This window comes from Protopterus annectens, chromosome 6.part0, assembly GCF_019279795.1.
Source record: "Protopterus annectens isolate FY-2018-M chromosome 6.part0, PAN1.0, whole genome shotgun sequence".
NCBI lineage: Eukaryota > Metazoa > Chordata > Ceratodontiformes > Protopteridae > Protopterus > Protopterus annectens.
The window spans coordinates 980,115,265-980,138,591 of NC_056737.1; the positions used below are offsets into that span (position 1 = coordinate 980,115,265).

The 23,327-nt window shown below is 42.4% G+C and overlaps 1 protein-coding gene across 1 annotated transcript in view; it reads right to left on the bottom strand.

Annotated features, from left to right (window-relative positions):
• The window catches only part of SEL1L (SEL1L adaptor subunit of ERAD E3 ubiquitin ligase), a 579,007-nt gene that overhangs the window by 300,894 nt on the left and 254,786 nt on the right, over positions 1–23,327 (bottom strand). Inside the window, exons 9-11 of the mRNA XM_044074620.1 lie at positions 19,269–19,350; positions 18,341–18,495; positions 15,876–15,932 (exon numbers count right to left, since the gene is read on the bottom strand). Of these exons, the coding sequence (XP_043930555.1) occupies positions 15,876–15,932; positions 18,341–18,495; positions 19,269–19,350 (294 nt within the window). The remainder of the gene's footprint in view (positions 1–15,875; positions 15,933–18,340; positions 18,496–19,268; positions 19,351–23,327) is intronic.

A 23,327-nucleotide genomic window follows, 5' to 3' on the forward strand; every position in this document is an offset into this window, starting at 1 on the left:
CACGAAAGGTTTCACATCTAGATCAAGAGAGTTCTTTGTGCCACTCTATTCATCACTCATTAGGCCCATAATTGAATACAATGCCCCATTTGGGATGTACCTTACCCGACACCTGCAGCAACTGGAAAGACCCCAAAGGTACCTCACCAAGAGGATCAAGGGACTCAAACAGATGCCCTATGCAGCTAGGCTAAAGAAACTCCAGCTCTACTCAGTTGCTTACCGCCTACTCAGAGGCGATCTGTGCCTGACATATAAAGCCATGTCCAACCCAGAATTAATGGACATGCTCCACCTCAAGAAATCCAAATCCCTTAGAGCTACACTCTCCAGAGACTTAAACCTCAGCAGAGAAATAATTAGGACATGATGGAGGGACAGATTCATATCTCAGAGGCTCCCCTCACTCTGGAACAAAATCCCAATCCATGTTAGGCAGAGTCCCTCAATGACCCTCTTCAAGAGAAATCTTGATGAGTGGATGGGAGATCATAAGTATATCCCCGGGATTTCTTCTGGGTCCCTGCTAGACAGAAGCACAATAAACTAACCTTAAAGGGGCTACATTCGGTGACCTATTATTCAAAAGCACAGTCTACAAATCTAAAAGGGTGGCGAAAGCCAAACACACTCTGGCTAGGCTTATAAATGCCCTAGGGCAGATAACCTAGTATCAACCTATGAACCTATGGTCTCCAACAGGGCTGTGAACACAAGGACAAGAGGCCATACAGGTAGCAGCTGAAGGTCAGAACAAAGTATATTATTGGAGAGATCTTGTGACTGTGTTTGTTTTGCTAAACGTGCAGAGTTTCTGGAAGCTCTTTTTTCTCTTAAGCTGTTGATGGATAGCCTCAATAAAGCAGGACAGAGTTACTTTGTCTTGGTAATGGGTGACCTGAATGCTCATATAAGAATACATGGAACCAGACACAAGGACTGCCTGAGTTTAAATCACTGAGGCAACAGGAATAATGAAGAAATAGTCATTCTGGATTTTAGTCTGTCCAATGGCTTAGTGGTGAGAAACCAATGATTCTCCAAGAAAGAAGATCACAACAACATACACTAGTGGTCAGTATGAACTCAGGTATATGACCCATGACCTTCTAATACAGGGTGACGGAGGTTAAACTGGAGGCTGTAAACACATTCCTAGTGAAACAGCAGACTCCATTGTAAGCCAGTGGTGGCCACTATTAGATGCATACTGTGGTTGAACAAGGTACTAAGATCAAAAGAGGCTCGGCTGAAAACCTGGACATTGATTGAGGCAAAAGCACAGGAGTTCAAGGATATACTCAAGGTTGTAGCACCTTAGAAAGGAGAAGAAACAGACGGAGTGAAGAAAGTCAATGAGTCAAAACCAGCATGTGTGAAGACGAGAAAAGAGATACAAGGCCGTGCCAGGTGTAGCAGAAAGTACACAAGGAAAGCTGCTGGCGGAATCCAGAGATCCAAGGAGACAGCAAAAGAAAGAGGGAGTGCAGGAAAAAGTGGCAGCGAGAAAAGAAGACCAGGCTAAGACGAATACTGACCAACAAAGAGGCTAAGAGCGCAGCTGCAATGGTAAAGAACCATGTGTTACAGAACCTCAGCCAGATTCAAGAAAGTAACTCAGAATATGGCATAAACATGCTTAAAGCTGCAAGACAGCAAAAGAAAAACACAGGAGATGGTCAGCATATACCACTCATAACAGACACCAGCAAAAACCTACTCAACAGTCCAAAGGACATCAAGGACAGATAAATGAGCATTTCAGGGTGCTTCTGAATGAAGAAAACACCAAATCTGTACTGCCCCATGCACAGCTTATAACAAGATTAAGAATATCCCATTGGAAAAGGCACACAAAGTACATTCAGGACAATGTCCAAGATTGTGTGTGACTGAGTAACATGTTAATTAGAACTTGGCAGTTCAAGATGGCTCCCCACTGAAATGTCACATACTGGAAAAAAAGACCAAAAACACAGGAGAAGAGTGAATCTCAAAAGATTGCTCTTCTCCTTAAAACTTATTTTAGCGGGGGAGGTGATATTCTAAGAAATGACATATACTAAGTCCGAGATGCAAGTCTGTTCTCTCGGGTATTCAATCTCTGTATTTCAGGACTTGCACTAGCTGATCCAAACATTTCAAACGGTTACCATTCAAAATTCACCTTTAGTACAGGAAATGGCCTCCAGTACAGAAAAAAATAAATCAGATGCACTTAAAAGTATTGTGAGACTCTGGAGGAATATGAAGTCAAAGGACATTTAGGAAAAGATAGCAGCTTTAAGAAGTTTTTCAGATGAGTTGAAAACGGCAGAAATGAGAGTCTTGAAATTAATAAAAAATGGCTGAACATGAGGCTTCTAGAAATAACTGTCAAAAACAGTTCAGTTAGAAGATAAGAGCATGCAGACAAAACCCAAGATTTTCTGTTTTACCACAGAAATTGGAATGCATTTTTATAAAAGTACAGATATGCAACTGGACTGTTATACTACAGCAGGATTTGTTAACTGAGAGAACACAATGTATGTATGCTCCACATTTGGCCATAAGTAAGCAGCAGAGATCTATATTAATAAAGATGTAGTCATGCCAGCAGAAAGAGGTGTTCAGGTGTTCCCGACAAACTGTGGCAGAAGAGAAAAATATTACAACTGGGGAAACATGATTATTCACTGTACAAGCAAATTTATCCTTGCAACCAGGAGATGTCAAGAGGCGAGTGTGACATTCAAACTGCTGTCTCTGTCTGTTTTCAGAATATTTTTCCTGGAGGACTACAGATGTCTTTAGATGCTGAACAGGATACTGAGGAAATAACGTTTAACCAACAAACAAGCTCAAGAGGAGTCTGCTTTTCAATCTTCTGACTATAAGAAAGCCAGACAACAGACTTTGCGAGTGAAACTTTTTACATTGTTACTAGGGAAAATGTTTGTGTGACAGAAAATAGCCTAGTTTCAGAATCAGGAATGCCTTGGACTAGAAACCAAAAACCAGCCTTGGGAGAAGAAGATCACAAAGACGGCCAGGAAGAAAGTGAAATTAGCGAATAAGTGGGAGAACTACAAACCATCAATCCCGCTAGAAGTAAAGACATAAGGATTACTGTTCTGCAAGAACTAGAGCACAAAGACTGCAAGTTAGTTGAGAGTGTTAGACTGGTGACAGAAATATAATGCAAAATAGTTTAGGAGGACAGTGAATGGACTGAAGAGGTGAGTGTAAAAGCAGTTTGTGTTCTTATTAAAATGTAAGTTTCCTGATATAATCTGCATGTTATTTTGTAAAGCTGTTCCATGAAGTATGCAGTCAGAGGTATTTCCAATGTGAGGGTAGAGGGTGAGGTTATTAGTGACTGCTCTAAATGTTATCGATATTTAACAAAGTACTCTTGGCTGCTATGTATTCAGGTTTTGCACTAAACACAATAATAAAGCTGGAAAAAAGAGAATTAAAGTTAATATAACACTGTGATCTTTGGCCACTGGGATGGCAATCTAAATGTGCAGTGATAATATTACACACAGAATAAAAATATAATTTTCCTTTTCTTGTAGCGGTTGATGACTAAATTAATGTTCTTAGTTTAAACTATAGACAATGTTACTTAAAAGAAAAAAAAACAGACTTGAGAAAAAAAGAGAAAATGTTTTTCATCATGACAAATGGTAGTTCTCCTTTGCATTTGTAAAGTAACTACTTGGCCTTTTCCATTAGCAACTTTTCTAAAGGGGAACAGCTAATGTTTACTTAAAATGTGCAAGTTGTTTTTCTACATCCAGGAGGGGAAGATGGATAAGAAAAGATGCAATCAGCATTAACTTTAGAATAGGTAATGCTTTGGGTGCTGCCACTGACTTGGGCAACTATTCCTACTTGGTGAGCCAGACATCAGAGCAAAAGCTAAAGTAGTCCTGTTGCAGAGAAAGCCAAGGTGAACAGACTGCAATGGCTCAACTACATGTGAAGGAAAGCAGAAGGCAAACTAGTAAAGCAGAGTTAGGAGAGACAGGAACAGAAGAGAATGTCCTGCCAAGAGATGGACTGTAAGTGAGAGAAGACTTTGTAACAAGAAGGTATGACTGTTAAATAACACAGAGTAGCACTGACTTGAGACAGGTGGCAACAGCTGACAGCATCCGACTTTATGTAAAAACAGAAATGTGGGGGAGATGACAGAGAAGGAGGAGGATGAGGATGATGATGATTACTCTTATTGATAGGCTTGCAATCCATGAATTTCAAGGACAGGATTGCAGGAATGCTGTATGCACCCATGACCACTAGGACTAATTTGCATTACTGTGATAAAATGTCATGCGAGCACTACAGTAGGGGGTTGGCTGAACAACAAACTACAAAGATGCATGCTCCAGTTTTGACAGCACTATATCTGTTGAGTGGTGTTGTGCATGATTGGAATTACCGGGTAATTTTATGTTGTGCCTGATATCAGTGTTCAGAATACAAGCTTTGCACATCTCTTTTTTGGGCCAGCATTCTAGTCCTGAAGTCTGCTTTACATTTGGTTCATCTACTGGGACAGCTGTTGTGCTGGTACTTTACTCACAGTGTGTTGCTCCAAGGACATGTGCTTCTACGTCAAAGGCTTAGTCTTGAGCAATGCTCATCTACGTAGAAGCACCACACTACAATTTGTGATGTTCAGTAGTGCTGCCATACAATATAAAAAGTAAAAACAGTGCTGCCTGAAATTAGAGTCCTTTTTGGAGCACCAGCTCAATGCTTTGTGGATCATGTTTATCAGCACTCCTGACATTCTCCTTAGAAACATTGTTTTTTTTATGAATGGTATATCAAAATGTCTAAGAAAACTGATAACTGTAAAATTTTGAGACTACTATGGGGACCTGCATTTATAAAATCTAAGATCATTATGTCTGCTCCAAAGTGTAGAGTAAAACCCCTCAAAAAGATTTTTTTAGACAGAAAGAAAACCCAAATGTGTCCTATTTACTGTAAGACTTTGTTATTTCTTTATTTTAACTAGATAAGTGAACTGGTCTAAAGAGCATTTTCAATCATGACTGGGACCACAACGAAATAAGCACAAGTGACAATACAGAACATGCCACGAGTTATACAATAGCAATGCACTGAAATAGCATAAATTATGGAATTTAGCTAAGGAATCACCACTTTTATCAGTGCCTGAATGAAGTGAAGGGCTTTTGTCAGTATGGATAAATAGGATGCCATGTTTGCCCGGGGACTGGAACGGTTGCAGCAATGCACTATGGGACTACAGCCAGACCAGCAGCGATGAATGTAAAATGGAAATGCTAACAACCCTGAAAATCTGTTCATGTGGCTCAAGAGGACCAGGTTAATAAGCATCCAGCTTTAAATCCAGTGCAACTATCTGTCCTGAACTAGCTCCCCATGGCATGGGGCAAAGTCTCAAAAGAGCTAATATCAGCCACCACCCCTACGCACCCCCCCCCCAACGAAAGTAGGGAGAATCTGGAGCAACTGTGTGTCTGTTTACAAAGGATATAAAGGCAAAACAAATTCTGTGCAATGATGTGGACAGAGCCCTCTATGTCCTCTGTATAACCTTCAAAGATGCATTAACCAGTTTACAACACACAACCAGCCACATATCTGTAAGTAAAGTGAGAAGCAGGACATTCCCTCAGCGTCACAACTTCTAATGCAGGAACCAGAATTACAAGAGAAAGGAATGGTTGGGGGGAGCTGCTCTGCATGGACAGGGGAAGCCAATTAAACATTTCACATTTTCTTTGTCAGATCTACAGAGCTGTCTCAAAAAAAGAAAAAAAAACCCTCTGATTCCAAGGATAGAAACCCATTAGCAGTTGAAACACACCTCATCTTCACAAGATCAAACTGACTCACAGATGAAAACATCTGATATAAGAAAAAAATTCTCAAAGAATGGGAACATCTTGCCGCTGTCACTGAGCTCAAGAATCAAAGCTTTACCTTTAGAAGAAAACAGAAGCTTCTCTCTTAGCAGTTACATTACCAGTTTTGGCAGATTTAAAAGGAAAAACTCCAGCTGCATCCCAGGTACTCATGTAAATCTGGAGTAAATAAATCTTTCTTATTTTGCTTATTGAAAAGGTGATGATGTTTCAGGTTTAGCTTTATGCACTCACCTGGTTCTACTGCTGATCTTTATTTTTTTCAGACACCTTTACTGAATTATCACTTGTGGCACAGGCAGATTTAAATTCATATAAAAGTAATCAAACTATATTAACATAAACATTAAACATTATTTTTAATTTAATATTGTTTCTATGTTTGTTTTCAAGCTAATTTTATGGTCTTTCATCCACAATTAGATTTAAGTATATTAGTAAAACTGTATTTGCTCTGAACTTTTACCAGTATTCAAAACTCTTACAATTTTGTCCTCAGCAAAGTTGTCAAAATCATGAAATGAATCAAGTCCGACTCTGCGGCACAGCAGGATGGAGCTCCAACTGTAATCCAGGCCACTGAGGTTTCATTTATAACCCTGACACTGCAGGAGATAGGCAAGGGGGTGGTGAAGGGGTCCAAGGCCACTGAAGTGTCATTCATGACCGTGGCACTGGAGGAGACAGGCACAGGGGTGGTTGAAGGAGCTCCCAGGCCATTCATGACCCCGGCACTGGAGGAGACAGGTATAGGGGTGGTAAAGTGGCTCCAAGGCCACTGAGGCTTCATTCATGACCTGGCACTGGAGGAGATAGGCAAGGGGGTAGTGAAGGGGCTCCAAGGCCACAGAGGTTTCATTCATGACCCTGGCACTGGAGGAGACAGGCACGGGGGTGGTGAAGGGGAGTGCATGCTCAAGTCTCTTGGAGGGGTGAAAAGGGTAGTGTACAGTCAAGGGCACACTGGGTAGGTGCAATTTCCTTGTTGACCATGGAAACCACTTCCCATTTTTCAGTACTGGAGGTGGACCTGACTGATAGCAGTGACCTTTGTACAAATAAGGAACATCTATTCTGGATACAGCCCACCACATGTTCCCAAAGTCTGTGTGAGGACATAGGGCTGTGAAAATGCCACACCTCCATAAGCCAGACCTGAAGACAGCCTAAATGGATTGCCCTTCTCAGCCAGTTCTTGTTTTTGGTGAATACGGAATGAATAGGTTAATAGGCTAACAGGGGGGTTGATGATCAGAAGGTAGTAGGGACAAACAGGAAAAAACTCTTGAGGTGAATTACCAGTCATAAAAACAGTGTGGGAGATAAATATCACTTATGTAGTCCACCATTCACAAAAAAAGATTCAAAGGTTTAAAAGTTATAGAACCAGAAACATGCACTTACTTTTCTACTAAAATCACACAACTTACAGGCTTTATCTCAAAGGCTGGAGAATTTGAAGGCAAGTTTTCATTATCTGCTGTGATAATTAAATCCACGTGACCCAGTTATGGAAAGAGACATTTGAAATACTGGCTATAAAATCCATTGACACTGGATCCCTATATAGCAATAACAGGATTCAGAAGCCAAAGTACTGATTAAATTATAAACTAATGACCTTTTTAGACACAGTAACAATGTTCAGTTCAAAATGTTCTGTTAGCAGCTGAGAAAAGAACTAAAACTTAAACCTTCTGGAGCTGCGTTAACACCCATCTCCTTAATGTGGCACTCCAAGTCACGATATTTGTCATGACTATTCCTGAATAAAACAGCTGCTGTGGTTGGGGAGGGGGGGTAGTAGTTCTTAGACTTCACCTCTCTGCTGAAGTTTAACAAAAATGTGGCTTCATTACAAACTTAGGGGAGTTAATTAACTAACTAAAAAAGGGACACATTCTAACTTCAATTTCCATCACTTTCGAAAGATAAGATAATTAAGCTGCAGTTCAGAAAATGCACCGTTTAAATGGTGGGAATTTATTGCAGGCTCACTACTACAGCTTTCTCTAGTCAATCTTATTGGAAAGGACTAATAAATATTTTTTGTGTCAAGAATTTCAGATGTAGTAACTACAGAGGGATTAAATTGATCAGTCACAGCATGAAGTTATGGGAAAGAGTTGTGGAAGCTAGGTTAAGAAGGGACGTGATGATTAGTGAAGAGCAGTACGGTTTCATGCCGGGAAAGAGCACTACAGATGCGATGTTTGCTCTGAGTGTGTTGATGGAGAAGTACAGAGAATGTCAGAAGGAGTTGCATTGTGTTTTTGTAGACTTAGAGAAAGCATATAACAGGGTGCCTTGAGAGGCGTTGTGGTATTGTATGAGGAAGTCAGGAGTGTCAGAGAAGTATGTAAGAGTGGTACAGGATATGTACGAGGGTAGTGTGACAGCGGTGAGGTCTGCGGTGGAAGTGACAGATGCATTTAAGGTGGAGGTGGGGTTACATCAAGGATCAGCTCTGAGCCCTTTCTTATTTGCAATGGTGATGGACAGGTTGACAGACGAGATCAGACAGGCATCCCCATGGACTCTGATGTTTGCAGATGACATTGTGATCTGTAGGGAGAGTAGGGAACAGGTGGAGGAGACCCTGGAGAGATGGAGATATGCTCTAGAGAGAAGAGGAATGAAGGTCAGCAGGACTAAGACAGAATACGGAATGAGAGGGAGGATAGAGGAATGGTGAGGATGCAAGGAGTAGAGGTGGCGAAGGTGGATGAGTTTAAATACTTGGGGTAAATAGTTCAGAGTAATGGTGAGTGTGGGAGAGAGGTGAAGAAGAGAGTACAGGCAGGATGGAGTGGGTGGAGAAGAGTGTCAGGAGTGATTTGTGACAAACGAGTACCTGTAAGAGAGAAAGGGAAGGTCTACAAGAGGGTAGTGAGACCAGCTATGTTATATGGGTTGGAAACAGTGGCATTGACAAAAAGGCAGGAGTTCGAGCTGGATGTGGCAGAGTTAAAGATGTTAAGATTTGCACTGGGTGGGACAAGGATGGACAGGATTAGGAATAAGTATATTAGAGGGTCAGCCCAGGTTGGAAGGTTTGGCGACAAAGCCAGAGAGGCAAGATTACATTGGTTTGGACATGTGCTCAGGAGGGATGCTGAGTATATTGGGAAAAAGATGCTAAGGATGAAGCTACCAGGTAACAGGAAAAGAGGAAGGCCTAAGATAAGGTTTATGGATGTGGTGAGAGAGGACATGCAGGTGGTTGGTGTGACAGAGCAAGATGCAGAGGACAGGAAGAAATGGAAACAGGTGATCCGCTGTGGCGACCCCTAACGGGAACAGCCGAACGAAGATGATGATTATGAAGAATTTCAGTTTTGTTTTTCAAATATGTCTTTTCCACACAATCAAATGCTTGTGCACAAGATAAATGACATGAAACTTTCGCACAGTAAGAACAGATTATACATATAAAACCACAATAAATAATCTCAGTGAAAATTTGTAACAGAAATAAAGTTCAGCCTAAACATATGAAGCTGTCACAACTAGCACAGATGATTTTAATATCCCTAAAGCAGAAATTAATACTAAATAATAAAACAGATGGTTTTAAACTCCTATAATACAAACTGCAAAAAAAAAAGCCTTACAAAGAATAAAAAGCATTATGCAAAATCAGAACTGAATACTGAAACATTATGCTTTGGAAAAAGAAAGCAAGCCCATAATGTGAGCTATTTTCCTCGACAATACAAGTATTCCGCACTGATGAACACAGTGATAAAGCCCCTTCCTGAGGTAATTAAAACAATGTCACTACACCGAACCACTACAGATGGTCTAGGACGTAAAATGCATCAGTTGTGTTTTAACAAAGTGAAATATTTTTCTTATCTACTAGTAAAGAAATTAAAGTTAAATTAAATTCTCTTCAACAAGTATTTTTCATTGGAACAGGATGAAATAACATGTCCTTTATACAACTGGAGTTCATTACAAGCATTGCTGAGGCACAGACATCATTCACTCGCAGACAATAAGTTAAAGTTCAGACAAGAAATCGTGAGGAGCTGTGCATGCTTAAGTGAGAAATAACTGCCATCCCACTTAGCAACCCCCCCCCCCCCAAGGATGGGTGAGCTGGCAGTAAGATCTATTCACTTACTGCTACAACTGATTTCACCGCAATGCAACTGATGCAATAAATAAGTGAATAAATTGACTAGAGTTTGCTGTATAAAGTGTACAGTATTACTAGTGTCCAGAGGCATATCTGGGTTTCTGACATTAAAGTAAATAAAAATACACCCCTGCAAGAAGAGAGTCTAAGTTCCTTCCAGCACTCACTAGGAACATGACCTCAGGTGCTTAGAACACACAGTAATAGAACATAGATTGGCTATCCATCCTGATTACTGTGTTACTATGGTACAGGTAAAGTGTGCTGCTATGGTAACGTTAAAAACATCATGCTAATAAATAAGCACAGTCTCCCACTTCCAGGTACATTGTAAATAAAAATACAAATCTGCAAGAAGAGAGCCTCAGTTCCTTCCAGCACTCACTGGGGACATGACCTCAGGTGCTTAGAATACACAGTAATAGTACATGGACTGGCTAGGCATCCTGGTTACTGTGTTACTATGGTACAGGTAAAAAACATCATGTTAATAGGTTCATAGGTTCATACTAGGCTATATGCCCTAGGGCATTTATAAGCCTAGCCAGAATGTGTTTGGCTTTCGCCACCCATTTTAAATTAATTTTGCTATGCCCTTTTTCAAGGTTAGTATACTGTGCCTCTGTTTAACAGTGACACAGAAGTGATAAACAAGCACCGTCTCCCACTTCCAGGTACATTGCACACTGACTAACTACCCCCTTGGTACCTCAGACTACAGAAACTTTTTTCTTTTGTTTTCTGCAAATTTTAAAAGTAAAAGCAGCTATATACCTGCAGTAGGTGGACACTTCTGTGATGCTGAGTTGTCCTGTCACCCACAAATCACAGCAATTTTGATCATTACTGTGTCATGCAATTTATGGCAGCTCATTTTGCACTTTATAAATAGACCAGTTTCTCAAAGCTGTGCTTACAATTTCCTAAACAGAACTCAAAAATGTGCTTAAATCACAAACACTTCAACTGTTTACAACCAACTGCATCTCTGTCGCGCTAGAATCCGCCACATAACGCAACCACTCAGGTCTCTCAACAGCAGGTACAAGTACGACTCTGTCATTATCCACGCTGGTGTGAACGACCTGAGACGTACCTCCTTGGTCTACATGAAAAGAGACAGAGGAGCTCTCTGATTATGTAGCCCAGGCAGGTATGACCCTGACCCTGAGCAGTATTCTTCCTTCACCACGAATGATGCCACAATATAGTGACAAGATGATCAGCTTTAACAATTGGCTTAAACTCTGGTGTCATTCAAAGGGGATCCAATGTCTGTCTGCCTGGGATCACATGCTGGACAAGCCACGCTGCTTCGCAAGGGACGGCTTGCACCTGTCACCACTGGGCTTCCGGATATTGGCAAAGGCTCTTGCCACTCCCATAGTGCCTTTTTTAGGCAAGGCTCAAATTCTAAACCTACCACCCTAGAACACAAAAAAGGAAAAAAACTAAGGGTAATGCTGCTCAATGCCAGAAGTCTCAACCTCAAGATGCACGCACTCGAGGCCCTTCTCAGTATGGAGAACATCGATGTCTGTGCTGTGACTGAAACCTGGTTCAAGGCTCCCGAGAGCACCCCGGCACTATCAGACTTTACCTCATATCATGCGTTCCGGCCCCAAAATCCAGACAACACCAAGAAAGGAGGGGGGGTGTCTATATTCATCAAGAACACCCACACCTCAAGGTTGGTGGCAACGCACGATGCATCGGAGACCATCCAGGTGCAATTAACCATAGGCAAGACTGCTCTGCAATTTGTAGCATGTTACAGGCCACCCTCTCAATCTCAGGAACCTCACATAGCTTTCCTGAAAACACTGGAGGGGATAAATGTATCTCCAAACACCATCATACTAGGTGATTTCAACTACCCGAATATAGACTGGGATCACTACTCAAGCCCCAACACTCTAGCCCAAAGGTTCCTAGAGTTCATAAACTCATATGCCATGGAACAACTAGTCACCATCCCCACAAGAGGAGATAACATACTAGATCTCATCATCACGAACATGGGGTCACAATGTTCAACACCGGAGGTATACCCTTCACTGGTGAGATCAGACCATAAACTAATCTCACTGGAAGCCCACAACCCGCCCCCACCTGAGATAAAAAAGACCACAGTGAAGAACTTCTCAAAAGCCGACTTCACACTTCTAAAGGCTAGTGTGGTCTCTTTTAAGGCCCCCGAGACTGCGGAAACCATTACTCAAGCCACTGAATCACTTACAAATGCCTTCTACCAGCACCTACAGGACTGCACGGATCAGGCAATCCCAAACAAAACAAAGACTCTTTGTACCAAAGGCAAGCGTCCAGTTTGGTGGACCCCAGCCATAAACAAGCTCTACAGCAAAAGGAGGAAGCTACTACAAGATAGAGCAAAATCCTTAAAAGGGAAAACACCCTTGATCATTATAAGTAAAAAACTAAGATCTCTCATAAAATTATCCAAGGCAAATTTTGAGAGAAAAGTCGTTAAGGACTCAAAGGACAATCATAAGGCCTTCTTTAGCTATGTTAGAAACCTGGGAGGAAACTCCCAGATATGCTCAGAATTAGTTCAAAATGATGTAAAAATTACTGAACCTACAGACATTGCCAACATACTGGCTGACAGGTTCAGTGCAAACTTCTCCCCCCCCTCCCCCCCAAAAGGTGAGATATCTATACCAGAGAATTATAGCCCCCCAAACATCTCTAACGCTCCGGTGAGAACTGCTCTCTCCAAGGCAAAAAACACAGCATCCATGGGACCAGATGGTGTTCCCGGATGTGTGCTCCACGAACTCAATGAGGAATTAAACCCGGAGTTAGGGCAGCTGTTTAATCTTAGCCTCACCTCAGGATACGTGCCGAAGGAGTGGCGTACGGCAACTGTGGTCCCACTTCACAAAGGCGGTGCCTCCACCGACCCGGGAAATTACCGTTCCATCAGCTTGACAAGCTTGATCTGCAAAGCTATGGAGAGGATCATAATGGAACTCATAAATAAAGACATAGGAGACTTGCAGACCTTGGATCCGACCCAGTTTGGCTTTGTCAAGGGCAGATCATGCCTTTTAAACCTGGTTGACTTTTTCGAAACAGTCACCAAGGCCATTGATGAGGGAAAGGCAGTCCACACAGCCTACCTCGACCTGGCAAAGGCTTTCGACACAATACCCCACTCAGGTATCATTGAAAAACTCATCAGCTTAAATGTAAACCCATACGTCACAAGATGGGTTGCAAATTGGCTAAGTGACAGAACCCACAGGGTCAGAGTTGCTGGTGCCATGTCAGACTCAAAGCCTGTCACAAGTGGTGTCCCACAGGGCTCAGTCCTGGGCCCTCTCCTGTTCGGCATCTACTTTTCAGAAGTACAAGCAAACACAGGAGGATTATGGCTGACAAAATTTGCAGATGACTGCAAACTGGGCGCCATAGTTGAGAACACATCTGACACAGATATCCTTCAGAAGGGTCTTATAGAAACGGAAAACTGGTGCCAGAGCCATGGCCTAAAGTTAAATGCCAAAAAATGCATAGTCATACCCTTCAGGAAAAACAAGGTTACCCCTAGCTACCATATAGGCGGCAACCCACTAAGCACAGAAGAGGTTATCAGGGATCTGGGTACCCAGGTTGACAGTAACCTTTCATTTGACACTCACGTTGCCAAAGTAGTTAGGAAGACCTTCTACATTGCCCACCTGATCATGAAGAGATTCACATCTAGATCAAGGGAAGTCATCGTCCCCCTGTACTCATCACTCATCAGATCAATGATTGAGTACAATGTGCCCCATTCGGAATGTATCTGACGCGACACCTGCAGCAACTGGAAAGGCCCCAAAAGTTCCTCACCAAAAGGATAAAGGGTCTCAAAAATATGTCCTATGCTGCCCGACTGAAGGAACTTCAGCTCTATTCAGTCGCTTACCGTCTGCTCAGAGGTGACCTGTGCCTGACATACAAGGCCATGTCCAACCCAGAATTGATGAACATGCTTCACCTCAAAAAATCTAGATCCCTCAGAACTACAAGGGCGGGAGACTTAAACCTTGACACGGTTATTAATAGGACGTGCTGGAGGGACAGATTCATCACCCAGAGACTCCCTATGCTGTGGAACAAAATCCCGGTACATGTGAGGCAGAGCACCTCGCTGGCTTTGTTCAAGAGAAATCTTGACCAATGGATGGGAGATCGCAGATATACCCCAGGGATTATCTCAGTGTCACTGCTTGACAGAGGCACAGCAAAATAATGGGCATAGTATCCTCCAAACTAAAGGGGTGGCGAAAGCCACAAAACTCTGGGCTAGGCTTATAAATGCCCTTGGGCAGATAGCCTAGTATGAACCTATGAACCTATGTTCTGTACACTACTGATTCTGCCAGGGGGAGATGTAGAGGGTAAAATGTTCCTCCCAAGAAGCCAACATCACATAACAAATGAAATAAATGCCCTACTCCTTTATTGACTAAATATTACCATACATAAAAAGTGGAGCTGAGATCATTTTTGGTACTTACAACTCCAGCTGAAAAATAAATTTCATGGTGCTCTTGAAAATACCTTATCTAAACGGAAAAAGGTCAAGGGTCTTAGCTGCATTGCATACTTTGTGATTCAAATACATTAATCTGAGATGTCTGTACAAAAACTCGACGTATAATTACTCAGAAGTTCCAAAAATGCATGAGGTTGAGTCAAGGACATGATTTTTGTCTTTCCAGCAGAAATCTGAAACACAGACATGGTCCCTAAACACTACTCAAAACTTGAGCTTCACGACAAACTGGCCAGTGACATGTCATCAGCATAAGAAAGTAACATACATGCTCCCCCTACAGCTTTTGAGAATTCTTAATGCATAAAGTATTCCTCAGGAAAAGGAGGCTTGACCTTTATTAAGTAAGAATTAAATAAGGACATCTGTCTGCGGTTTGATGTCCGATGATGGATATAATGAATACACATAAGAGCAACAGCATATATTTGAGGGTTACTTCTCATTACTGCATACCCATCAAACTTAAGTATTTTTATAGAACACACAACTTTGAGAATTAACACACTGGCACAATTTTAAAGCAATACATTTCCAGTGTTTTACTGAACCCAAACAAAAGGTCATTATGAAACCCTACAATGTTGCAAAGTTTAAATGTAGAGCTGTTTATCTTGTCATCATTCTGAATAGCCTCTAGGTTAACCTGCGTTGTGCCAGCTGTAACAATGCCTGTGATGCCTCCCAGCTTCATTTATATCTGCAATATTCCCTGCTGAGCTTTAATTATTTTCTGAAGCTCTATACACACACACACACACAGACACACGCGCAGACACACGCGAGCGCATATACACGCACACACACGTGCAGACACACACACACACACACACACACACACACGTGCAGACATGCACACACACACACACACACACACACGTGCAGACATACGCACACACATGTGCAGACACGCACACACACACACGTGCAGACACGCACACATACACACACACACGTGCAGACACGCACACATACACACACACACACACGTGCAGACACGCACACATACACACACACACGTGCAGAGGCACACATACACACACACATGTGCAGACACGCACAGACACACGCACGCGCACATGCATATATAGCGGACTTCACATAATTTCCTCCCCTTCACTCACTCACATTTTATGCGCTGTCTTAACAGCAGCATACAACGTCTGTAACTCATAAAGGCTTTAAGGACACAGATAAAGAAAGTTTCTAAAAAGTACAACTTTTAAGAGAAGCAGCTCAAAATTATTACCTGGTGGTTCTGCTCCACTCCTCGCCCACCGTGCAAATGCAGCTGACCGAGGCCTACCTAAAACAGACAGAAAAAAACAGTACTCAGCCGGTGTGGGCCACAACACTGACATAATTACTTAACAGACAGAAGCAGTACTCAGCCGGTGTGGGCCACAACACCAATGGGATTACTTAGACAGAAACAGTACTCAGCTGGTGTGGGCCACAACACCGACAGAATTACTTAACAAGACAGAAGCAGTACTCAGCCCGTGTGGGCCACAACACCAATGGGATTACTTAACAGACAGAAACAGTACTCAGCCGGTGTGGGCCACAGCACTGATGGGATTACTTAACAGACAGAAACAGTACTCAGCTGGTGTGGGCCACAACACCGACAGAATTACTTAAGACAGAAGCAGTACTCAGCCCATGTGGGCCATAATACCAATGGGATTACCTAACAGGCAGAAACAGTACTCAGCCCGTGTGGGCCACAACACCAATGGGATTACTTAACAAGACAGAAGTAGTACTCAGCCCGTGTGGGCCACAACACCGATGGGATTACTTAACATATACAATGGGCATAAATTCAATAAGTTTTACCCAATTAGATATGGATTAAATATGCAAACATGACACACATTAAATTAAATGCAAAAGAAACTACACCAAAGTACAAACACATGAAAAGTTATGAAATGATGTAGCCATTTCTCAGCAAAAAATAACAATACAACACAACAGGAAAGGTATGTATCAACTCATAACAACATTACAGCATGCGATGACTTATATAAAACATAACGTATGCCAAAAACTATGCCAGGGTAACACAACATTGGGGACTGTACAACCAATATTGACATTATAAACAAGATATACACTGAATAAACCCCGACGGGTGCTGCACTAAACCCCACAGAGCAAGCTATGTGCCAAACTAAAAGGCATAGCTACTTCACGGAATAAACAATGTAATAACTTGACACATAAGAAACACCATCACACTGGCAATAAATCAAATCATGATGTGTGAGAAAAGCACATCAGGATGACAAAACAGCACAGTGTGCACAACAAACAGTAACACATGAGAAAGCATGTATTCCCAAGTTGCCCCTGAAAAAGGACATATATCCAATAGGCTAACCCAGTTAAAAAAATGAAAACAAAAATACAGTAAACTTTCAGTTAACCAGCACCCATGGGGATTGGTAGATGCCGGATAACTGTGGTTTCCGGTTGCTTGAGAGATACTATTAAAAAAAGGCCCAACTAACACTGTACCCGATACTATTTGTTTGGTTTGACTTGTTCTCAGGTTGGGGAGAGAGGGAATTTATTCCCATCCTCCTTTTTAAGACTTTAATACTCTAGATATGTAAGGTATGTTTTTGCATGGGGGAAAACCGAAAGTGAAACACATGGAAATTGTACTGTATTTCTTCGATTTTTTTTTCCCCGGTTGCTTGAAAGTTTCCTGTAGTCACAGACTATGTGACTTCATGCCAGTGAATGGAAAAGAATAAACCCTTAGCAATATAAAAAGTATGTCCCTGGCAAATTAAAAGTAACAACCATCTGTTCATTATGTAACTAATACAAAGGCGGAAATTAAGAAGCAGGTATAGTGTAAGAAAATAAACAATGTGTATGTCCAAAGCAAACATCATGCACAGATCTAAATCACCACACAAGAAAAGGTGCATTAAACAGAATGATAAAAAAAAAAAAAAAGTGTTTAAACAGCGCATTATATGAAAACGTAAGTCTGGCAATAAATGCACATCTTTGTATTTCTAATCTGTTTACACTGCTAAACATACTCCGTGTATATTATGCAGTCCAAACGTAAGTGCTACTGTCTTTGTTTTGGGGCTCGCGTCACAGCTGAATAGGGTCCTTGGGGCAGTCCACTCAGCTTAACAAATTAATTAATTAATATAAATAAGTAAGTGAATAACAAATGCATAAATAATGCATGCAAGACTTGTCTTGACATTTTGGATTCAAAAACTACAGATCAGTAGGGGAGTGCACCGATCAGCTTTTTATATGAACAACAGACAAGCATTTACCAATAAATCTTTTCTTGCTGGATAAGGCAGTGGCTGAAGAGCACAGCACAAAAACAAAATAATAGCATGGTAATTATTTAATTATACCAGCAGAGCACGGAGCAGTATGAATTAACATTTGCCATGACAAACATAACGGAGTTAAGTCAGGACGGACCTTTTCTAGGACAAACATGAGAGAGTTAAGTCAGGACGGACCTTTTCCAGGACAAACATGAGAGAGTTAAGTCAGGACGGACCTTTTCTAGGACAAACATGACAGAGTTAAGTATGGAGAGATAAAAGGAATTTTTCTACCAGTACCACATATGGCTATTAAGAGCATGCTGCTTTACCCTAACCTCTTATGGGGATCAACTCAAACTCTGTTCAGGCCTTGCTGCTTGAAATGCATTACCTGTGCTTGAACGTCTCCCTTCTCCGCCAGGAACTGATAATACTGTATCAGGTCTTCTTCCAGCATTCCACTAGCCATTCCTGGGTTTTCCACTTCATCCGCCAGTCGAATCCTTTGCACTACACTGCCGCCGGTCAGTGAAATGTCGCTAGCAACTGTAGACAAATAATTGTTTTTATACATATTTTAATCATGTAATGCAGTTCCCTCTCCCCGTTCCCACACACTGCTGGTGTATGGAATCTAGTTATGATATGCTGACATCCTGGGGACAATATGTCACAGGATGCAATAGACCACAAGCTATAGCCATACTTACCAACCCTCGATAAAGTACATTTTTACCCATTACATGCCTGTGCTCTGCAGAACCAGCCTGCATCAATAAACTAAGTAAGCAGACACTGTCCTGCTACAGACCTTGGGTTAGAATCTATGTTTTACTCTGTCAGTGAGCCTTGGCTACACTTAAAAGGCCCTTCCACCCCAAACCTGAAACAGGATGGAGTGCATCATAACACTAAAAGATAGGACAGCCTGAATGACATGAACACAGCTACCCTTTTTCCCAGGATGAAAAGTGTGGCCGTTACACAAATACAAAAAAATGATAAGAATGTGCAAAAGCAATGGGAAGCAACGAACAGATCACTCGTCAGTATAAAATGACAAGAGATTACATGCAATACACAGTTTCAGAACCCTAATCACAGTGAAATGCCTTCTACGGAGCACAACAGGGGGACTGTAATGGGAGACCTGCACCAGCATCGATCAACTAACCTTTATCATTAAAGGAGATGCAAAACTTGCATCATTTTGTGCAGCTGGTTTCGTAGTTATGCTGGATAATACTAAAACATCTATTTTTGCGCACAAAGGTACTTTTTTAACATGGTACAAATGAACAGCTGTTTCGCTAACTTACCATGATTGGCGACTAGACGATAGTGAGTGAGTGCAGATTCACAGCTCTGAGAGACGCCAATCCCAGCCCAGTACCGATAACCCTGCAGACATAAGGTTTCAGACAATATCAGATGATGCTCTCTAAAAACAAATTAATTTTGTTAACTTGTATAAAAATACAAAACACAAGCACTGTATTGGCAGAAAAACCTGCTAACATTTCTTGAGGTATTTCAAAATTAATAAATAAATAGTGCTGGGGAGCAGACATATCAGGGAAAGACTGAAGTAACTGTAGATGTAAGTGGAATTAGGGAGTGCTGGATAATACAAAAGGATTAAGAATTCCTTTCTGTCTGTTAGATTATTTATTATATTATTAATTACTGTAAGGTAAACCTCTGACAAAAGAAACCACGCAAAGGTTACAGCAAGGAAAATCTCACTGAGCGGGCTCTCTAAAATTATAAGTTATGTACCTACCATAACGTTCCATGTTAGTTGTCTTCTTCTCGCCTTCTTTCTTGCTGGATGGGTTCGGAGCTGATCCTCGTCTCCGACTCGGCCAATACTAAAGCTAATTCCACTGGCTCGAGGCTCCCCTATATCCCAGAATGCTAGGCAGTAACTACTCAGATCTCGTTTCATAGCTACACCAAGCAATTCTAGTCTCCATAGTATGGAGAAGGGTAACCCACCTCTATATAAACCAGAGTGTAAGGTATCCCAGACCTAACAAGGGGAAATAGAGGTGGTAGAACATGTGGGAATGAAACTCTTCCAGAGGAAGATCACAAAATGAATTCCTATCGGTCTGTCCAGGCTTGGGGGAAGGAGGGTGGGACGCAAGAAAGAAGGCAAGAAGAAGACAACTAACATGCAACGTTATGGTAGGTGCATAACTTCTTAATGTTAAGTTGTCTATCTCGCCTTCATTCTTGCTGGATGGGACCGCGTCCCTAGCACATTATCCCGGGTGGCCTATCGGAACAGACTCTTGAGAACAGTGGAATCAAAGTTGGCACGGTTTCTGGAGACCATGCCCAATTTGTAATGTGAAATGAAGGTATGAGGAGAAGCCCAAGTGGCTGCTGCACAAATGGAATCTATTGGCAGTCTGTCCTGAAAAGCTACGTATGTAGCTAATGCCCTAGCTGAATGAGCTCTAGGTCTTGAAGGTAGTTTTTGATGTCTGATCTCATAGATGAATGTAATTGTAGAGGTGAGCCATCTAGAAAGGGAAACTTTAGTAACTGGAAGGCCCGATTTCCCTTCTGCATATGATAGAAAAAGCTGATCAGATTTCCTGAATTGTTTAGTTCTGTCTAAATAATATCCAAGGTGGCGGTGAACATCCAGAAAATGTAGCTTTTGTTCTGACCTGTTGGAATAGTTAGGGAAAAAGACGGGAAGGTCAATTGTTTGGTTTAGGTTTGTTTGAGAGGAAACCTTAGGTAAAAAGGAAGGATTAGTACAGAGGGATACCCTATCTTTGTGAAGCACTAAGTAAGGAGGGCGACTGCACAGAGCATGGATTTCAGATATCCTTCTCGCTGAAGTTATGGCTACTAGAAAAAGTGTCTTCCATGAAAGCAACTTCAGGGAACATGAAGCCGCTGGTTCGAAAGGTGGAAGGATTAAGGATGCCAGAACCAAGTTCAAGTCCCATTGAGGCGGGGGATCTTTACTTGGAGGTTTTGAGAAGAAAAACACCCCTTAAAAAGGCTTTGCAGAGCTTGTGAGCCATGATGCTAGACTCCGATACACCTACATGATAATTAGATATAGCAGCCAACTGAACTCTAATGGTAGATGAAGAAGAGCCTAAATGAAAGAGTTCTGCTAGAAAGTCCAGAATAGACTGGATAGGTGCAGTGAAGGGATCTATATTTTTTGATGTTGCCCAAAAGGAGAAGCGTTTCCATTTGCTATTACAAATCTTCCGGGTAGAAGATTTATGAGAGGCTATCAAGATATCTCGGACCGAGCGAGATATTAAGGGAAGCCTGGCTAGGGTCGGAACCGGAGAAACCACGCTGTGAGGTTGAGAGAATGAAGAGACTGGTGCAGCTGGCCCGATTGGGGGGTCAACAGATCTGGCAGTGGGTCCAGATGCCAAGGCTGCTCCAAAAGGTAACGATGAAGGAACGGAAACCATATCTGTCGAGGCCAGTAAGGGGCAATGAGGATCAGTTTCACTCTCAAGGCGATGGCTTTCTGAATTAATTGAGTTATCAGTGGAAAGGGGGGAAAGGCACACAGAAGTCCCCGGGGCCAATCGTGGACTAGAGCGTCTCTGGTGGGATGGCCTGGTAATGGGAAGAGAGTGAAGAAGTCGTGACACTAGCTGTTTTGGGGAGTAGCAAAAAGATCGCAGCAAGGCTGGCCCCATCGTTGGAACACTTCTCCCAGTACTGATTTCTTCAAAGACCACTAGTGGGGCATGAGAATTGCCCTGCTCAATTTGTCTGCAATCACATTGGATTTCCCGGGAATGTGCGTTGCTACCAGAAAATGCTGAGAAGAGATCGCCCATTGCCAAAGTCTGAGTGCCTCTCGACATAAGGGGTATCATCTGGTTCCACCTTGTTTGTTGATGTACCACACTACGGACATGTTGTCCGTCTGAATTGCAATAGTCCCTGTGGGAAGAGAGTCGTGAAGGGCTTGCAACGCTAAAAGCACTGCTCTCATCTCTAAGACATTTATGTGCAAGTGGCACTCAAAAGGTTGCCACGTGCCCTGGACTGTCCTGCCCTGATAATGCCCCCCCCACCCGATCAGGGAGGCGTCTGTTGTCAACGTGGCGACTGGGGGGGGGGTGAAGGGTCTTCCTTGGAGAAGCTGAGGTGATGTGATCCACCAAGACAGTTGATTCTTACATGATTGGAGTCAACAATATGGTGTGGGACAGCGGGAGCTGTTGGAAGGACCACTGAGTAAACAGCATCCATTGGAGGATCCTCATGTGGAAGCGAGCTAAGGGGAGAAGGGAGATAGCTGCTGCCATGAGTCCTAATACCTTCAAAACTAGTCTGGCTTTGACTTTGTTGCATTGTAAGAGAAGATAAACTTGTTTGCGGATGTCTGACACTTTCTGCTCCGTGAGTCTGGCTGAAAAATTGAGTGTATTTAATGTGGCGCCTATAAAGGTAATAGATTGACAAGGCGACAAGGCAGATTTTTCGAAATTTATTGAAATGCCTAGAGCTTGGCAAGTTTGGATAGTGAAGTCTCTGGATAGAAGTAGTTGATGTCTAGTGGTGGCAGTAAGGAGCCAGTCGTCTAAATATGGAAACACCTGGAATCCTTGACGTCTCAAGTGAGCCGTGACCACTGCCATGCATTTGGTAAACACTCGGGGGGCTGTAGTGAGACCAAAGGGCAGGGCTCTGAATTGATAGTGACTGGCTCCCAGCCTGAAGCGGAGAAATCTCCTGGAGCGTCTGTTCATCTTTATATGGTAGTACGCATCCTGAAGATCTATCGAGCACATCCAAATGTCCTAACCCAAGAAGGGTAGAATGGACTGTAGCGTGACCATCCGGAATTTTGTTTTTCTGACATACTTGTTTAAGTTGCTGAGATCTAGTATGGGTCTCCAGTCCCCTGTTTTTTTTGGTACAAAAAGAATTTGGAGTAGACTCCGGATCCTTGTTGGTCTGCTGGGACTGATTGGATAGCTCTTTTTGATAGCAGCTTTGAAATTTCTAGTGCTGCTTGTTCCCTTAGACTGGGTGGAACGTCCGGAAGGGATCCTTTGGGTTGGGATGGAATGTGAATAAAAGGAATTTTGTAACCCTCGGATATGATCGACTGTACCCATTTGTCTTGTGTAAGGGAAAGCCAGGCTTTTGGGTACAGAGATAATCTTCCCCCGACTGCCTCCGAAGGTGGACAGCCGGGCAGCACCTCAGGGATGCTGAAAGGGTTTATCAGAGAAAGTTTCTCTGCTACCCTGGTTTTGCAGACCTCCTCTGCCTCTAGGGCGGCGTCTATTATTATTCCCCCCTCTGCCTCTAGAGGGGAATCGACCTTGTGCGTCAGATGAGACTCCCTGGGTTTGTTTACGGAACCA